This window comes from Pteropus alecto, unplaced genomic scaffold, assembly GCF_000325575.1.
Source record: "Pteropus alecto unplaced genomic scaffold, ASM32557v1 scaffold75, whole genome shotgun sequence".
NCBI classification, from domain to species: domain Eukaryota; kingdom Metazoa; phylum Chordata; class Mammalia; order Chiroptera; family Pteropodidae; genus Pteropus; species Pteropus alecto.
The window spans coordinates 9,692,674-9,708,513 of NW_006440638.1; the positions used below are offsets into that span (position 1 = coordinate 9,692,674).

Below are 15,840 nucleotides of genomic sequence, written 5' to 3' on the forward strand. Positions count from 1 at the left end.
AAGGTCTTCTAAGAATTGTTCTTTTCCTCACAGCTGAATCTGGTATCAAGTGTCACACTTTCTAAGTCTGCATCAGAGGCTTCTCCACAGAGCTTACCTCATACTCCAACTACCCCAACCGCCCCCATCACTCCCGTCACCCAAGGCCCCTCCGTCATCACCACCACCAGCATGCACACGGTGGGACCCATCCGCAGGCGGTACTCAGACAAATACAACGTGCCCATTTCTTCAGGTAGATACTCTATTTTTGCCTCATGTAGAATTGCAATATGCAATTCTTGTAGACCAGCCTTTTTTTTTTAGAAGTGATAATTAATAGGACAATGATTCTTATTTAGCAGATATTGCGCAGAACCAAGAATTTTATAAGAACGCAGAAGTTAGACCACCATTTACATATGCATCTTTAATTAGGCAGGTAAGTAAATAACTGTGTGAAATTATTTCAAAAGGTGTACGTGTACATGGATATATTATATTGATGAAGTAGATTTAAAACCGTTTAGTATGCAGGCATGCTAAAACCTTTTCTATAAGGTTTTTAAAAACTGCAATATATAACATAATTGCTTTTGATTAAGTATTACAATACGATGTGATTATTAGGAAATTCATTTCACACAACAGTGAAAATGAGCCTGTTTAAAGATGGCAAGTCAATTATCACAAGCTACAGTAATCTCTGATCCCTAGAATTAATCTGAGCTCTAAATAATTACTGAGCTTTAATCAGCTAGTGAAATGTTTTGCATTTCTCTTTGATTCTGCTTTATGAATGACTAATAAATTAATATTTCTGTACGGAAACAGAAATAAAAACTCAAAACAATTAGATAATTCCATTTTGAATTTTGCTATTGAACTGTTTAATACAGCCATTAATCTTAGATCATTTTGTGAAACCTTTCTTAGGATTTAGCTCTGAATCCTAGTTATTTTATATTTTCTGGAAACTGTATAATGATGATTCTGCTGATTTGGTCATAAATTATCTTCTTCTGTTACTTTTGCTTCATAGGCCATTCTTGAATCTCCAGAAAAGCAGCTAACACTAAATGAAATCTATAACTGGTTCACGCGAATGTTTGCTTACTTCCGACGTAATGCAGCCACATGGAAGGTAAGCTTTCTCACAGGCCTGGTTAGTCTTGGATCTTGCCATTTATAGAAGAGAGTTTGTTGTTGAAAAAATACAGTCGTTGTAAGGTACATTTCTATTGTTTTGATCCACTCAGAGTCTAATTTATAGGAATATTTGTTTGAGAAAACAGTTTTATTATGGTTAAAATGCTGGGATGGAAGACTCCTGTTACAGCAGCATCACATATTTGAATGGACCAACCAGTAAAATCATCTCCCTCTGGTTGGAATATGTAGAGAAAAGGAGCAGATGACACTGTTGCCCAAATATTGAGGTTCTCCTGTTGCTTACACAAACCTCATGTTTTAGGTGTTTAGCCACCACCAAAATATTTGCAGAGATGCATAAATAACTCTTTTTATGCCATTGGGAACCTGGAGAAATGATAAGACAAATGACATAACTTTCGTTGGTTGGATTAAATATCCTTAACCCAGTTAGTAGAGAAAGCTTTACAATCCAAGTACTAAAACTATATGTGAAAGTTATTCAAGAGAACACAATATATTATTAAGTTTTTTGGTTTTTGTGTTATTTTGTGTGTGTGTTGAAAGACTGTCTGTTAGAGATTCATAGGTACTCTGAGGAAGAAAAGTCACTTCTGGATTATGTAACTTCACTTTAACACCATTTTCTTTAAAACTGGTCAAATTCCATAGATCCATGTAGGGTACTCCCAACAAGGTATGAGATCATATGACATACCTCATTCCCAGTTCTCAGCTGGCTCAAGGATTTTATTATATTTATTTCATTGTGTTAGACTAAGCCCTCACAAATTTTTGGATTTTTCCAGTTTCAGTTTTTTCGTTTCTCATGTCCTTGCTATAGAAGAGGTCAGATAGAATATTTGTGGAGGGGTTGTTTTTTTTTGTTGTTGTTGTTGTTGTTTTTTTTTTTTTTTGCATTTTTACTACCTAGAATTCTTATAATCTGTAAATTCTAAAACATTTACAAACATTTAAAATGGAAATATGTTAGGATATTTTTACATGTCATTGTTATAAATACAGGGATTTATTATAGGGTGCCAGAAAAAAATTCACTTTGTCTTCCTTGCTAGTTCCTTATTTTTATATGGGAGAAAAATAAAAGCAAAAACAGAAATCACATTTCTTCTGTTACTTGATAAATTAGCGTTTTAAAAGAAAATGAATATGACCATAAATTATTTCATCAAATTTACAGGTCTGTGAATATCTTTTGTGGCCCAAATTATCTTTATTATTTTCATTAAGACACGTGGATGCTGAAGGAAACCTATGTTCAAAATTTTACTCTCGTTTCCTCAGCCTGCTTTGGGAGATAAAATACAAAGGATGTTTAGCTACAAATGCTTTTCAAAATTTAGGAAGTATAAGCATGAAGCAGCCATTTTCTTCCTCAAATTACCTTTTATAAATAGCAATTGACCATATTTTAAAATAATTACCGTTGTGAATATGATAGTTAAGCTCAGATCTTTAGATTTATCTTTTTCGTTTTTGCAAACTGCAGGAAAAAGTCCCCTTAATATAAACAATCCTAGGTGAAGTACTTAATGACTCATAAATAACATAATTTTCTCTACATGTCCTTATTTGTATTGTGATCTTAGACAAAAGAAGAAATGCCCAGTTAAGGTGATAACTGAAAAGAACTTACTTATCTTTTGGGGAAACTCTTGATTTCTGGTTGCTTTTGCTTAGATGTGCAACTACTTTGAAAACAAAACTTAAGTTTGACTTTACCTACATGGCCGTATAGTTCAGACAGCTCTAAAGCAATCTTTTTTTGAGACATGATTTCTTTAGATATTTTCAGTTTTGTACATTTTGATACTTATTTTAAAACATCAGACAATGATTAGGATGAGGACAAATATTGATTTCTTTCCCAGTTATGGTTCCTGTATGTATACAGGCTCTGTCTGGATTTTTTTTAAAGGAAATTTGGGTTTGTTTATTTATTTCAACCTCCTCAGTGTCGTTCTAGGAAATTACAGTAGAAGTATCCTTATACTTTGCCTTCGTGCAGTATAAAAATTTATCTTACCAAGTATAATGATAACATGCCAAACATGTTACAGAGATTTTTGTTTTGTTTTGATGCAAACCTATCCAACCTGTTTGAATCAGGAATGTCCTTTCACAGTCACATGAGTGTCTTGAATGTACCCTAGTTATGCTGACGTTGCTCAAAAGCTCCTCGAGAATTTGCCCTGTGCTTTCTCCTTATGAGCAAGCTCATCAGGCCATGTAATAAAGCGTGTTTCGTTATCTTCTAAACATTCCATAACGGAAAAGAAAAAATCATCATCATCTGGCTTGACTCCTCACAGAGTCACCAGTGGTAATTATCCAAAAATTGAAACATCTCGCAAAGTATTAAGATTTGCCATTTTGAGAGATAATTTAAAGAGTAAATATTGCAGGTAGTAGAAGGGGAGGGGTGCAAAATGTTTCAGCAATAGCAGCATCATCAGAATTGAGCGAAGGCCTTACGAAGTGCGGGAGGTATGATGAATTCATGAGCTTCTCATGCCTCAGTTGTCACTTACATACTCCCTATAAGAAGAAAGTTTTAAGTAAATGACACGGGTCTCTTTGTAATATCCTCATGTCTAATTTTGAGTCTAGGTCAATAAGTTCAACCAGGAGGACTAAAGAAATGAAGCCAAGCTTGTTACTTTACCCAGTAAAGGTTGTGGATTTTCTTGAAACTCAAAGGAGAGATGGGATGTTAAAAGCTCTTCACCCCTGAGTTGAGACCGTCTTTTCTGATAGATTATAGATGTCAAGGGTCTCCACTTAGGAATGAATGAACAGAAATGACTTTTAACTATAAGAAAGAAACATGTGTCTGTAGAAACCATCAATGCAGGAATATCATCATTTTGCCATTGAGAGTTCTACTCATGTGTTCCTTTGGCATTTTCTCAGTTAATTAAAGTACTTGCCCACAGTAAAGGCCAATTTCTATATATATTCTAGAAGGTAAGACATAGCTTGATGAGGGATACAGCTCCATTGGGGGTCATTTCACCCCCTGTTTCTGTCAGCTCCAGGAGGTGATACTCTCAATGGTAAAATTCAATTCACATTTCTTTTTAATATATCTGAGAATACTCATAGAAGGTTTTAAAGCCAAAACTTTAAAGAACAAGAACAAAATGTATTGAATGATATTAACTGAGTCTTTCATGGTTTGAAAAATAGAAACAAACTAGCCTTTTATGGGAGATAAGTGGGTTTAGAACGGACAGTTTTATGCTGTACATATTTCCTTATTTTGAAGTCATATTATAATATTTTCAGATTTTTTACTGCAAAACCTATTTTGGGCTTCTATGCATAATAAAGCATTTTTCTTCTGGTTATTATGACCAGAGACTAGACTAAAATGCCAAAGTACAATTAATTTATGATTTTGGTTTTTTTATCATTGCTTTTGGAAAAGACACTCTTGACCACAAGAGGGTTATCCACGGGGGTGGTAGCTACAGCTCTTGGGGATGGTTTTACAAATGTGGACTGTTAGGCTGAATTTACTGCTGTTTTTGGAGTTTTTTCTTATAGAAAATGTAAATGTTCTCTCTTTTATACTTGCTGCAGAATGCAGTGCGTCATAATCTTAGTCTTCACAAGTGTTTTGTGCGAGTAGAAAACGTTAAAGGGGCAGTATGGACAGTGGATGAAGTAGAATTCCAAAAACGAAGGCCACAAAAGATCAGTGGGTACGTCCACCATGTTTGAACTTCTTAGCCTAGCTTGGATTGTGCTAACAAGTATAACGTAGAGGCTTTTGGCTGCTAGATGGTGTTAGACCAAAGAACTGGTTTCACGTTGTCTCAGTTAAGGGAAGCAAAAAAGCATTTCATCCCTCCTGTTTTGTATACCCACCAGTCCCCCGCCCTGCTTGCCGGTCTTTGTTGCATCACATGCTAGTAGCTTTTAGGTGGCAATGCATATTAACCCTCACAAACCATTTGCTTATGCTTATTGCATTTTATTTTCTTTTTCCTGTTCCCTGTATTGGATGTCTGTTCTGCCCCCAACCCCGTCTCCTTTTGTTGCCACTTCATCTCCTTTGCTGCTGCTCCTATCCCAGGGTGCCATTCGCACCAACCTCTCACTGCATAAGTGCTTTATCAGAGTAGAGGATGAGTTTGGGTCCTTTTGGACAGTTGATGATGAAGAGTTTAAACGTGGCCGCCATATTCAACGAGGCCGTCCTCGCAAATACTGCCCCGATGAAAACTTTGACGAGCTTGTCGCACAGTAAGAGCCTTTACTTGCTTTTGTTTTTTTTTTCTGCTGTTGCTTTGGCTTTGCATGGTTGACTCATCCCATGTAGTTTTGCATTTCACCGAGTAGCAGTGCCACACAGCTTTGTGCAACAGAACTAAATTGTGTGATTTGTATATGTATTTCTCTCGTTTCTCTTTGGAACACCAGTGCCTTGAATAATGCTTTTTTGACATCTTTATTGCAAATACTGGTTATCTTTTGATTCAGCAGCTTACAGGGACCCTGTAACTAAATACTTTTGTGTGATTCATAATTCCTTCAAGTGAAAAGGAAGCTTTTATTTAGAGTTAAAATGTGTATTTAATGGGGTAAATTTCTTCTAATCCTTTGCTTAGTCAGTGTAATAGTACAAATTTAGTGAAATGTATGATAAAATGCTCCAAGCTTAGGAAAGAAACTGAGAACAGCACCTATACTTCCTTTAAAGGCCACTGATAAATGTAGGTGATTTCCTACTGGAAGCCACTTCTTTACCTCAGTATCGCCTCAGTGATCAGAATCTTTATTCTTACTAGGTTAGAGATTTTCTTAAAACAGTATCTTGCCTTCAGTTAATGGACACAGCATCAAATATTCTCATACCTTCCGGAATTCGGCTGTGTGAGAAACACTTCACCCCAACCTCCCGCCTTACTTAGGAACAGCTCTCTTCTGGCATACCCTTCTCTCCATCTTCTTTCGGCAGTAAACATGCCTTGGAGAGCCACCTTAAGAGCCACTGTGCCACTTCTCGAGCTGTCACTCTAGAGTTCAAGTCGTGGAGAGGCTTAAGAGCCAGGATTCCTCTAGCTCACTCCCACGAAGTCCTGCGGTCAGCTCATTGACTTACCCTGGCCCAGAGCTTCTTCTGCCTTCCTGTTGGAGTCAGGGCAGCTATTAAAACTTGGCAGAGAGTTCAGTACTTTGAGATATGAAAATTCATCAATGGAGGTAGTGCCCAAGTCTGTTATTACTTAAGCCAGAATTTTAGACTCAGTTTCCTTGAAGAGCAAAGTCTACATGCCTAGAACAATTCAGACAGACCAGCCCGATAAAGCCAGGGGATACAGAGAAAACCTGACTTTATTTTTGGTTTTGTTAGTGGGGGAAATTTCTGATTTGGAAGGATACCAGCAAGCTTAAAACAAAATTTAGCTAGGAACTCAGGGGTTGATTGCATTTAACTTTGGGTTTTTCTCTTTTTCTTATGCAGTAACCCTTCCCTTATTAAAAACATGCAGAGCAGCCACGCCTACTGCACACCTCTCAATGCCGCTTTACAGGTAAGATTAATGGCCATCCCGAATATGCAGCAGAGGCACATGTCTCCCCCACTCATTTCAAAATATATTAGCCTCACTCTAATTAGATATTAAATTTTAATTCCGTTAAACTTTTTTCTTAAGTGCACAAAGCATCGTCCTCCCTGGAGGCAAACACATCGGCTGCTTCAGCATTAGCAGGATGCTTAGCATTTTGAATATTGTGGCAAAAAAATTAAAAGTTCACTTATTAATATTTATCAGCAGTATCATAATTTCCATCCTCTTATTTCAGAATTTCACTTGAGGCAAAAATACCACAAGTGTAATTACTCTAGCACAGCTATTAATGTGCTGGATGATAGGCCACTGTATCACATGACCTTCTATTGTTCACGGGTTTAAAGAGAAAGCAGGGCTTTTTATTTCTTCTTCTTTTAAAGTCTATTTTAGCATCTTTCCCTTTGTCAGGGTTGGGGGAGGTGGGATCGGGTTTGGTTCACTTTGTCATAGTAAACTATTTTTGTTTAAATGATAGAGCTGTTTTAAGAAAACTCTTTAGGTTTCCAGCAGATTGCTCAAGATTATATAATAAGCAGATAGAATGTTTGTTTCCTCCTGACAAATTAAGCACTGGTTACGTAACCAGCGTTACTGGGGGATGAAGACACCGGTACTGAGCAGGAGTGAGATTACCACCCAAATATGAATTACTAGCCTAGTGCTGGCATCTAGAAAGCCTTTTATTTATTGCATTCCTCAGTTACCAAACAGTAAAGTCATCTCGTAAGTCAACAAGAAGACTGCAGTACCACTTTATTAAAGCACCTCAGTAGTACTCAAGCCTCCTCTCAAGAGTTCACAGGTAGGCAGTGTCCTTGTGGCCAGTGATCCAATTTGGTTTTGACCCTATCTAGATTATTCTGGAGCACAGGCTAAGGGAATCTTTATAACTTTTAAATGACATATTCTGTAGATAGAACTGACGTATATAATCTAATACCATTGCAGACCTTTACAGCATGCATTCTTGACGGAGGCTAAATCAACCCCGGAGTTGGTACTTAGCTATTACAGTGTCTTATGCCCCTCCAAAAGGCCATAGTACATAAACAGGTAGTAAAATTCCGTGAGGGGCAGGCACGAATAGAGAGGCAAAATTCTAAAAGGAGGCTCCTTAAGGGATGATAATGAAAGAATGGTTGAAACACTGGGCATTATGGGAACAGAGTGGGGTAAAGAGGAGATAATGATGGGAACCCTGGCCCTCGCTACTCATTAAACAAGTATTTATTGAGCACCTACTCTGCAGCCTACAAAATTATTTTCCCAGATCTCTCAGCAGAGGCTTCAGGCTCCCAAGAATGGATGATAAGCCTTTTACACAGTTTCAGTGCAGAGAGAAATTCATTGAACCTAGCTTTTCAGTAATTATATTTATTTATTTTTAGCCTGAACCAAATTTAATAGGAGGAACCACTTTCTGCCTTTCTTTTAATTACTTGTAGTTTACACAGTAACTTTAGAAAAGCAAATGAAAGCACGCTTAGATGCCGCCACTGTAAATACCATTCATTAGTAACTTATTTTCCCTGGAGTCTTGTGAAGTGTGAATTTAAAGGCTGCTCTGCTCTATCTGGAGTAGCATTAAGATTACAAGCACATTTTACATTCATCATGCGGAAAGGAAAAAAAAAAACAGCAGTGATCCTCCATCCTCTGGATTCTCTTAACCGTGTGACTAATTTCAATTAGTATGCTTTATCATTACAGGACTGTTCATGTTTCATCTCTAAAACATTTGTTTTTTGTGTCTTCTGCACCGTTTCTTATTTTCAGTGATAGCCCAAAATTATCCTATAGTTTTCCAAGAACACTTTATGTTCATAATAAAGTGAAGTGAATAAAATTGATAGAAATTTATGATTCGAGGAGTGGATCTTTTCCCTCTCCTCTGAGTTTGTATCCATGGTCAGACAGTCTCATAAGATAACTTCCTGCTGTGCAAATTAAATAAAGATTCTACCAGCAGGCCTTCTTTTCCATTATTGCCCATTTCCATTTTTCAAGACAAGTAAAAATAATAGTGGAACAACATCTTTAAAAGATTACTAGAGCAACATAATGCATGCTATACAATATATAAAATAGGACAGCAGAATCTACTACAGAAATAAAACATTGGACTTGGGACAGATTGCATTATGCTTTGAAAAGTGAAGTAACTAAGGGTAACCGTAAGGCTTCATATTTATAGACTGCCTTTCCCCCAAGGATCTCAGATTGGTTAACGTTCAGAGTAATAGTACTTACGGACTTTTGCACCACTACTTAAGCACTTTCATTTTTTTTAGCAAAGGTGCCAGTTTGATATGAAACCTCATATCATGCACAGGACCATTTATATAATTAAGTCCATTATAACAGTTGTAACCCACCTGCTCCTTAAGTGGACATCAACTATGAAAAAGAACCACTTGTTTAGGCATAAGCAGTTGGCAAAATTTTTTCTAACCTTAGGCGAGTTACTTTGATCACTGACTCAACAAGGAGTGTTCCAGAGGCCCTATTGTATATCAGGCACCAGGTTCTCATTGCAGCCCATTGATCATTTTTTACATAATTTTTTACAGGGACAAGGCTGGTTTTCTTCACTTACATCTTTCTTGTTTGAGAACCAAGGCATCAGTATAAGTGTTTGCCTTTTGGATGCCTTTTACCACTGTGGCCTTGACGTAGAACACTTTGAGAGCCAAAGAGAACAAATCGTCGCAAGAAGGTTGCCCGGTCCATTGAGTGACCGACTCATCCCAAAGAGTACATTCCCATAAACATTTCATTTTTATCTTTACTTCTCAGTTTTTTTTGACTTGAGAAGCTGCGAAAATACCAAGCTAGAGATGGCCTCACTTTTGGCACATTCTGACTGTATAATAGTGAAATGTTCTATTGAGAGCTGAGATTGTGGTATTTCCAATGAAAAGAGACTCTCATGGTAGTCCAAGCAGAATTTTCATTACCAAGAGAGGCATGACCACTCTCTTGCTTCAAATGAATGCAGTTAAAATGCTTATTCAGCCGCAGTTTGCAAAAAAAAAAAAGAAAAAATTCTGGCAATTGTTCTTTTTGCTCTGCCCAAAAAAAAAAAAAAAATTGCATTATTGCAATTACAAGAGATCTGTTGAAAAAAGTACTAGATTCAGATTATTTGACAAACCATAGGAAAGTGAAGAATGTTCAAATTTGCTGTTCATCAAAATAAGTTTACCACATTTGGAAATAGTATATTAGCCAAAACTGGATTAGGTGTGTATGGTTCTTCTAACATGGGCCCTGAATCTAGAAGGCATTTCTGGCTTTAGAGTTTGTGCAGTGATCATAATAGGCAGATTCCCTGCAGCCTAGTTTTACACCCATTCTTTCTTCATTTTTGGCTCTTACTTTCCCCTTAGAGCCAGGATTTCTGGAATAGTTTGGACTCCGTATGACTGGCCAATTGAAGTCATCATGCCAGATTGTCTTGTGGTTGTACTTTCTCCTGATTAGGATGGAAAACCAGGCATAGTGTTTCTTGCAAGAGGACAGTTTTGATAAATCTTGGTCTAATTACATACAGCTGCCAGTTTTTGAAAGTCTGTCCTCTTTAATAAAATGAAAAGTCACTGGGTCATAATCACTACCCAAATGATATATTTGACTATTGTCTGAATTTCAGACTGGGTGGTCATTTTATTCAAATGCAGTAAGATAGGAAGTGAACAGTACCCCACTCTGGAGTTCAGGATCTTTTTTTCCATTTCCACATTTTTGCTGACACTCATTTGCACTGACTTTGTCACCTTCAATATGAATGTACTTAAGAACCCCCCAAAAAATGTGATTTAGCGCTTCCTTTTGGCAGAGACTTTTTTTTTCTTTCTCTGTCCTGAAATTCCAGGTGATTGATCTGGTCTGAGTCTGAAAGACTGCGTAGTGTTACCTTTAGTGAGTTATCTCAAGACCACACTAAACAGATTCAAAAATCATTAAAACGGAAATGGTGGGGGGAGATAGAAATTGATTCCAATTCTATAATCTCTCCCTTTTCTATAGGACCTAAGAAGTAAATGTTTATGGAAGTTCTCATAAGTTTGAGCTGTGCAGCCAGAATAATCTGATCAAATCTTTAATATCCAATACCAGAGTCATCAAAGTGGATAAAGAAATGAAAATTCCATTATATTTCCCTGTGATCTGGAAATATTCAGTTGCTCTTGAAAAAAGGCATCAGACATAAACCTCATATTAGATCACCTTGTCTAAACCATGTGACTCTACCCAGCAGTGCTAAATTGAGTCCCCCCTCCCCACAGGTGCTTTGGTCTCCCCAAGCTAGCTCTTTGAAACCATGCTTGAGATATGTGTCAAGAGTCTTATTTTTAACACGAAATTCTTCTAACTCTATTAGAAACTTGTATTCGCCAACCACGCTACAATGAACTTAAGCTGAAGATCATTGAATACACCCATAATTAATAGCTTCTCTCTCTCTGTGTACCCTTCATCCTCACAAATGTTGTTTTGATTGATGCAGGCTTCGATGGCTGAGAACAGCATACCTCTATACACTACCGCTTCCATGGGAAATCCCACTCTGGGCAATTTAGCCAGTGCGATACGGGAAGAGCTGAACGGGGCCATGGAGCATACCAACAGCAACGAGAGCGACAGCAGTCCAGGCAGATCCCCTATGCAAGCCGTGTGAGTACTGTCCACCCAGAAGGTCTTTGCTTTCAGATCCTGGTCTCCCTGTTTTATGTCCACACAAGCCCTTCTGTGGCCACTTTTAAACCTTTTCTTTAACTCCTGATTTCCTAGAACCCAGGTAGAAGTTTATACTTCTGGAAATGTTTAGCTCATTTAGCACATAAAAGGACCATTTACTAACTTTCCCATAAAAGCAGTCGGTTTCATGCGGCCCCACAAGAGCGCACAGCAATCAAACAGGTCACACGTTTGTGTTTCTACACTCTGCTTGGCATCTCGAGCCATTTTTTAGCCACTTTACCTTCTCCTCCTGAAATTAATATGCATTGCTGTGTAAAAGTTTGTGGTTTGTTCAACTCAAGAGCATGCTGAACCAGCAGGGAAAAATAGAATACTTGTTTACCTGCTTGTGTGATAAGCTTAACCATGAACACAGTGCCGTAGCGTTATTACCAAGCATTAATGATGGCACAAATGAAAGGCGGCATGATTTATAGATTGCTCTTAAAATATCAAAAGGAAAATTAATAAGAGCATTCTAGCAGCAGACGGCTGTATAATGAGCACACACATAACTGAATGAAGTGAAGGCGATGGTTGTCCATGCTGAATGTGAACGGCCCCAGGACCAGGCAAACCACAGGAAAGGCTGCAGTCCCCTGTGGGTGGCCGATTGGGGAAACAGGTGGGACTGGAACAACTCCTCTCTCCCAGGAAAAGGTCAAAAGAGAAAAGAAACCACATTATCCCAACATAATTGGATTGGTGGAGGGTGCTATAGAATGACCCGTCTCGCACTTTTCGAAAGTGTCTACAAAACTATTGGCCACTTTAAAGAAGTAAACCAGTTCAATGTTGCATACTGTCAGCACCTAGAATAGGCTGCTTGTCTATACAATCTTTCTGAATTACTGACCAACATCTTTTAAGATAATTCGAGCAGTAGGAATGGAAAAAGTAACCTGTATCAATTAGGAACAGAATGAATTGGCATCTAATGACAAAGAAAAAGATGCTATCTGCCAGGATAATTCGTGGGTTTGGGAGCATCTGAAATTTGATTATTTAGAATTTGAATTTATGCCCTAGTGCTTTGAAAAAGGATCTTTAAAGACAGGAATAATGACTTTTAATTTATATGAATAGTCTCTTAGCATGTACTCCACATTATTTTAAGAGAGACCCCTATATATCATGCTTTCTAAAGCAGCCTGGTGTTTCTGACTTTATTGTTATCACCCTCGCATTCATCTTTAAATCATTGTCATGACAGGAGTATTTACTCAGATATTAAGGAGGTTCGGAGCAAAAGTAAATTGCTTTATGAGCTACTTCAAGAAATACTCATTAAAGCAAAAATATCTGAAGTTATTGAATGAAAGAGATACCGTTTCTCATAATCTATATGAACTCCAAGGTTTCGTCGATGTTTATTCCCATTATTTAGTATAAAGGATCACTAAAAAAGAAGAAAGATATTTGGATAAAAAAACCTCAGACAACAGTTCAGAGTGATGTTGATTTTGCTGTACAAGATAGTCACTGGAAAGTTAATTTGTTTAACAACTTTGAATTAACCCCAGTATTACCAGAAACCTTATTTAATAGCAGTCAGAATAATTTCTAATGAATGAAGGTTACAATTGCTTTTTTAAAAAGAAGCTGTATACAAAGGCGTCAATGCAATAGTGTGTTGCTCGAATCTCACAGGTGTTTACACTGTTTGCTAAATTTGATCATATGTCAGCAGCGTATGCCTGCTATCAGTGTCTTAGGCTGTTACTCTTTTTGACCTCGTATTTCCATTAAGCGGATTCTATAATGACATAGTTTTCATTCTTGGCCAATGTGCATTACCCCGCTTTGATGCAAATTGTTTCTTAACTGTTCCAGTCTATTGGAATAAATCATGCTGTAAACTTTGCAACAAGGCTTTAAAGGACCTTGTTAGTACTGCAGCCCAGCTAATATCTAGTGTTGAAACGGGGAACTCTTCTTCCTTACCGTTTCTGTGACACTCAAATACCATTACACTTTGTTTCTCTTTTGAAACCCTAGAAAGTAGTCACATAATTATGGCTTTGGGGCATTATACTTTTATCTTGATAGGAGCTAACGGAGCTACAAAGCAAAATACTCCAAGCTGCGCACACACCCCCAGAACACAATGCCTTTAAACACCAGTCAGCTTTAGTTAAAAACAGTCTCGTTTCCCAGAGTGGCTAAACAAAGGAGTTACTCAGATGTAAGAATGGAAATGTGTGGTTTTGCAGTTATTCATTGGTAGTAGCCCTTTGGGAAGCAGGGATTGGAGAGAAAGGTGGTAGGGTGGGTGTCGGGGGTTTCACTGCAGAACAGTTAGTTGCCTCTTGCAGCTCCAGTTTCTAAGAGACACATCGGTATATGTGAAGCATAGTATCTAAATAGTTTGCAGCTTACCTGAAACATGTCTCGTGCAGAAGTCTACTCTCTTTTATTTTCTGAAGCACTGCATGCCTGTGTTACTGCATTTGCCACTCGGGGATCTGCTGTATCAAGAAATGTCGTGAAGCTAGATTTCATTTCTGGGTGTCATACAGTAGATCTCGTCAGTTAACATTTGTTGGGGACCCACTCTGCATTTGGCACTGGGATTGAGCCAGCAGGCATGATAGGGTCAGAACCTGTGTTTTTGGAATTGAAGTTTGGCTGCAAATTTGGGGGGGGAAATAAAATATTCTCTAATATGAACTGTGTTTGCGGGGAGGCTTATGTGTACCGGATTTTTACTTGTTTGTTGTTTATTCATTTATTTAATTTTGCCTAGCAAAACATTTGTCAAAGTCTAAAATTGTAACGCAAGAACTTCATTAAGACTGTTTGATTTCCTCTAGGTCCTTCCACCCCTTCCTGCCCATAGCCTTATGTCATCTCATCATCACATTCAGGTTTATATACCTGAAAAGATTACTAAATCTGATAGTTTAAAAAAATGAAACTAGGAAAATGTCGATCAAGGAAACTACATTTGAACCTTAATACATGGCTAAGTAAAACAGACATTTCTATCCAATTAGCATCACTACAACTCTGTGCTCAGTGGAGAAGAGGAATAATTCTCAGTGAAAATAGGAAACATGAATTAATGTGCACTGTTGTCAGTAATTTAAGAAACACAATTAAAGGTAACTTGAGCTTACCTTATACCTTCTAAGCAACAAAATATTTTTAATAAGTAATGCTTGATGCTGATGAGGTTGCGTCTAAATTGATATAGCCCCTTCGGAAATTAATACCATAATAAATCATAAGAACCATAAAGATGTTTTGGCCTTTGCTCTAACAATTTCATTCTTAGAAAATTATCCTAAAGAGGGAAATCAACAAAAGTAGAAAGATTAATGGATAAAAGTCGTCACCGTATTATACAAAGAGCAAAAGAGGTGGGGAAAGGAAAGACAATCACAAAACACCCAAATATTAAGGTACTAACCTGTCAGCACATTGGTATCTCACATAGCCATAAAATTTATAATTGTAAAGCTAGCAAAATAAACAATTGTATTTCTCCTGTGTTTACAGTCCATAAAAATGTGATGCAAAATGGAGAAACTAGGCAAATACAAAACACTTCCTTAATTAGGGTTAATGGGTAATTTTTTTAAAGGAATAATTATCCATATACCTACTTCCCTAAAGAATATAGGAGATCCTACCAGTGCTGACTTCACAGGCATATGATGTATGCAGTCACACAGGATCCTATGCTTAGAAGTTTTAATGCTCTGCTGTTTTCCTCTTGAAATCTTACCAAATTTTGAACCACATTTTTACCTTGCATTCTGCCCCACAAATCGCGTAGCCAGTCCTGGGTCTTTCTGTAGAAACACAGATAAATAGGACCATTAAAAAACTAAAAATAGATGGAACACAACTCATAAAATATGTTGTTATACAACTTTGATATATTTTGTTTTCCAAATTGTTTTTAAGAATATGGGCATGATTTTTTAAAAGCTATTTATCCTGACATCTACCCCCAAACACTCTCTAGGCTGTGCTAATTTTAGAGTCAATTGGTTTTCTCAAGGTTCACTTCGTCAAGGGCAGTCCAAGCAGTCCTGTTTGTTTTTAAATGGTTCAAGTGGCCTTTGGGGTTTGCATACAACATCAATTATTTAGGAAGCCAGCCATCCTCAGTACCGCCTCTTATTACTAATACTGATAATGTCAATTAAAAAATCCTCCCCTCTGTTGCCTGTCCCAGGGATGGGACCGGTTTAACTTGAATGGTTCTTTTACATATCAAAAGCCCTGCAACAGAAAGTAATTTGTATTTGCAAAGGATTGGTTGTAAAATATGATTTACGAACAACATTTCTCAATTGTTATCAGAATAGTTTCGTGTGATCCCTGCCATCCCCCTTCTGCTGAAGCTGAA

At 37.4% G+C, this 15,840-nt stretch overlaps 1 protein-coding gene across 10 annotated transcripts in view; it reads left to right on the forward strand.

Moving 5' to 3' along the window:
• FOXP1 (forkhead box P1) overlaps positions 1-15,840 on the forward strand; it is a 573,767-nt gene that overhangs the window by 556,484 nt on the left and 1,443 nt on the right. For 9 of the 10 annotated variants that reach the window (XM_015593721.2, XM_025050689.1, XM_006917475.3 and 6 more), the window contains 6 exons: positions 34-235; positions 342-421; positions 1,022-1,123; positions 4,738-4,859; positions 6,626-6,695; positions 11,248-11,414. In XM_015593721.2, the coding sequence (XP_015449207.1) occupies positions 34-235; positions 342-421; positions 1,022-1,123; positions 4,738-4,859; positions 6,626-6,695; positions 11,248-11,414 (743 nt within the window). The remainder of the gene's footprint in view (positions 1-33; positions 236-341; positions 422-1,021; positions 1,124-4,737; positions 4,860-6,625; positions 6,696-11,247; positions 11,415-15,840) is intronic. The other variant, XM_006917474.3, reaches the window with a different exon arrangement.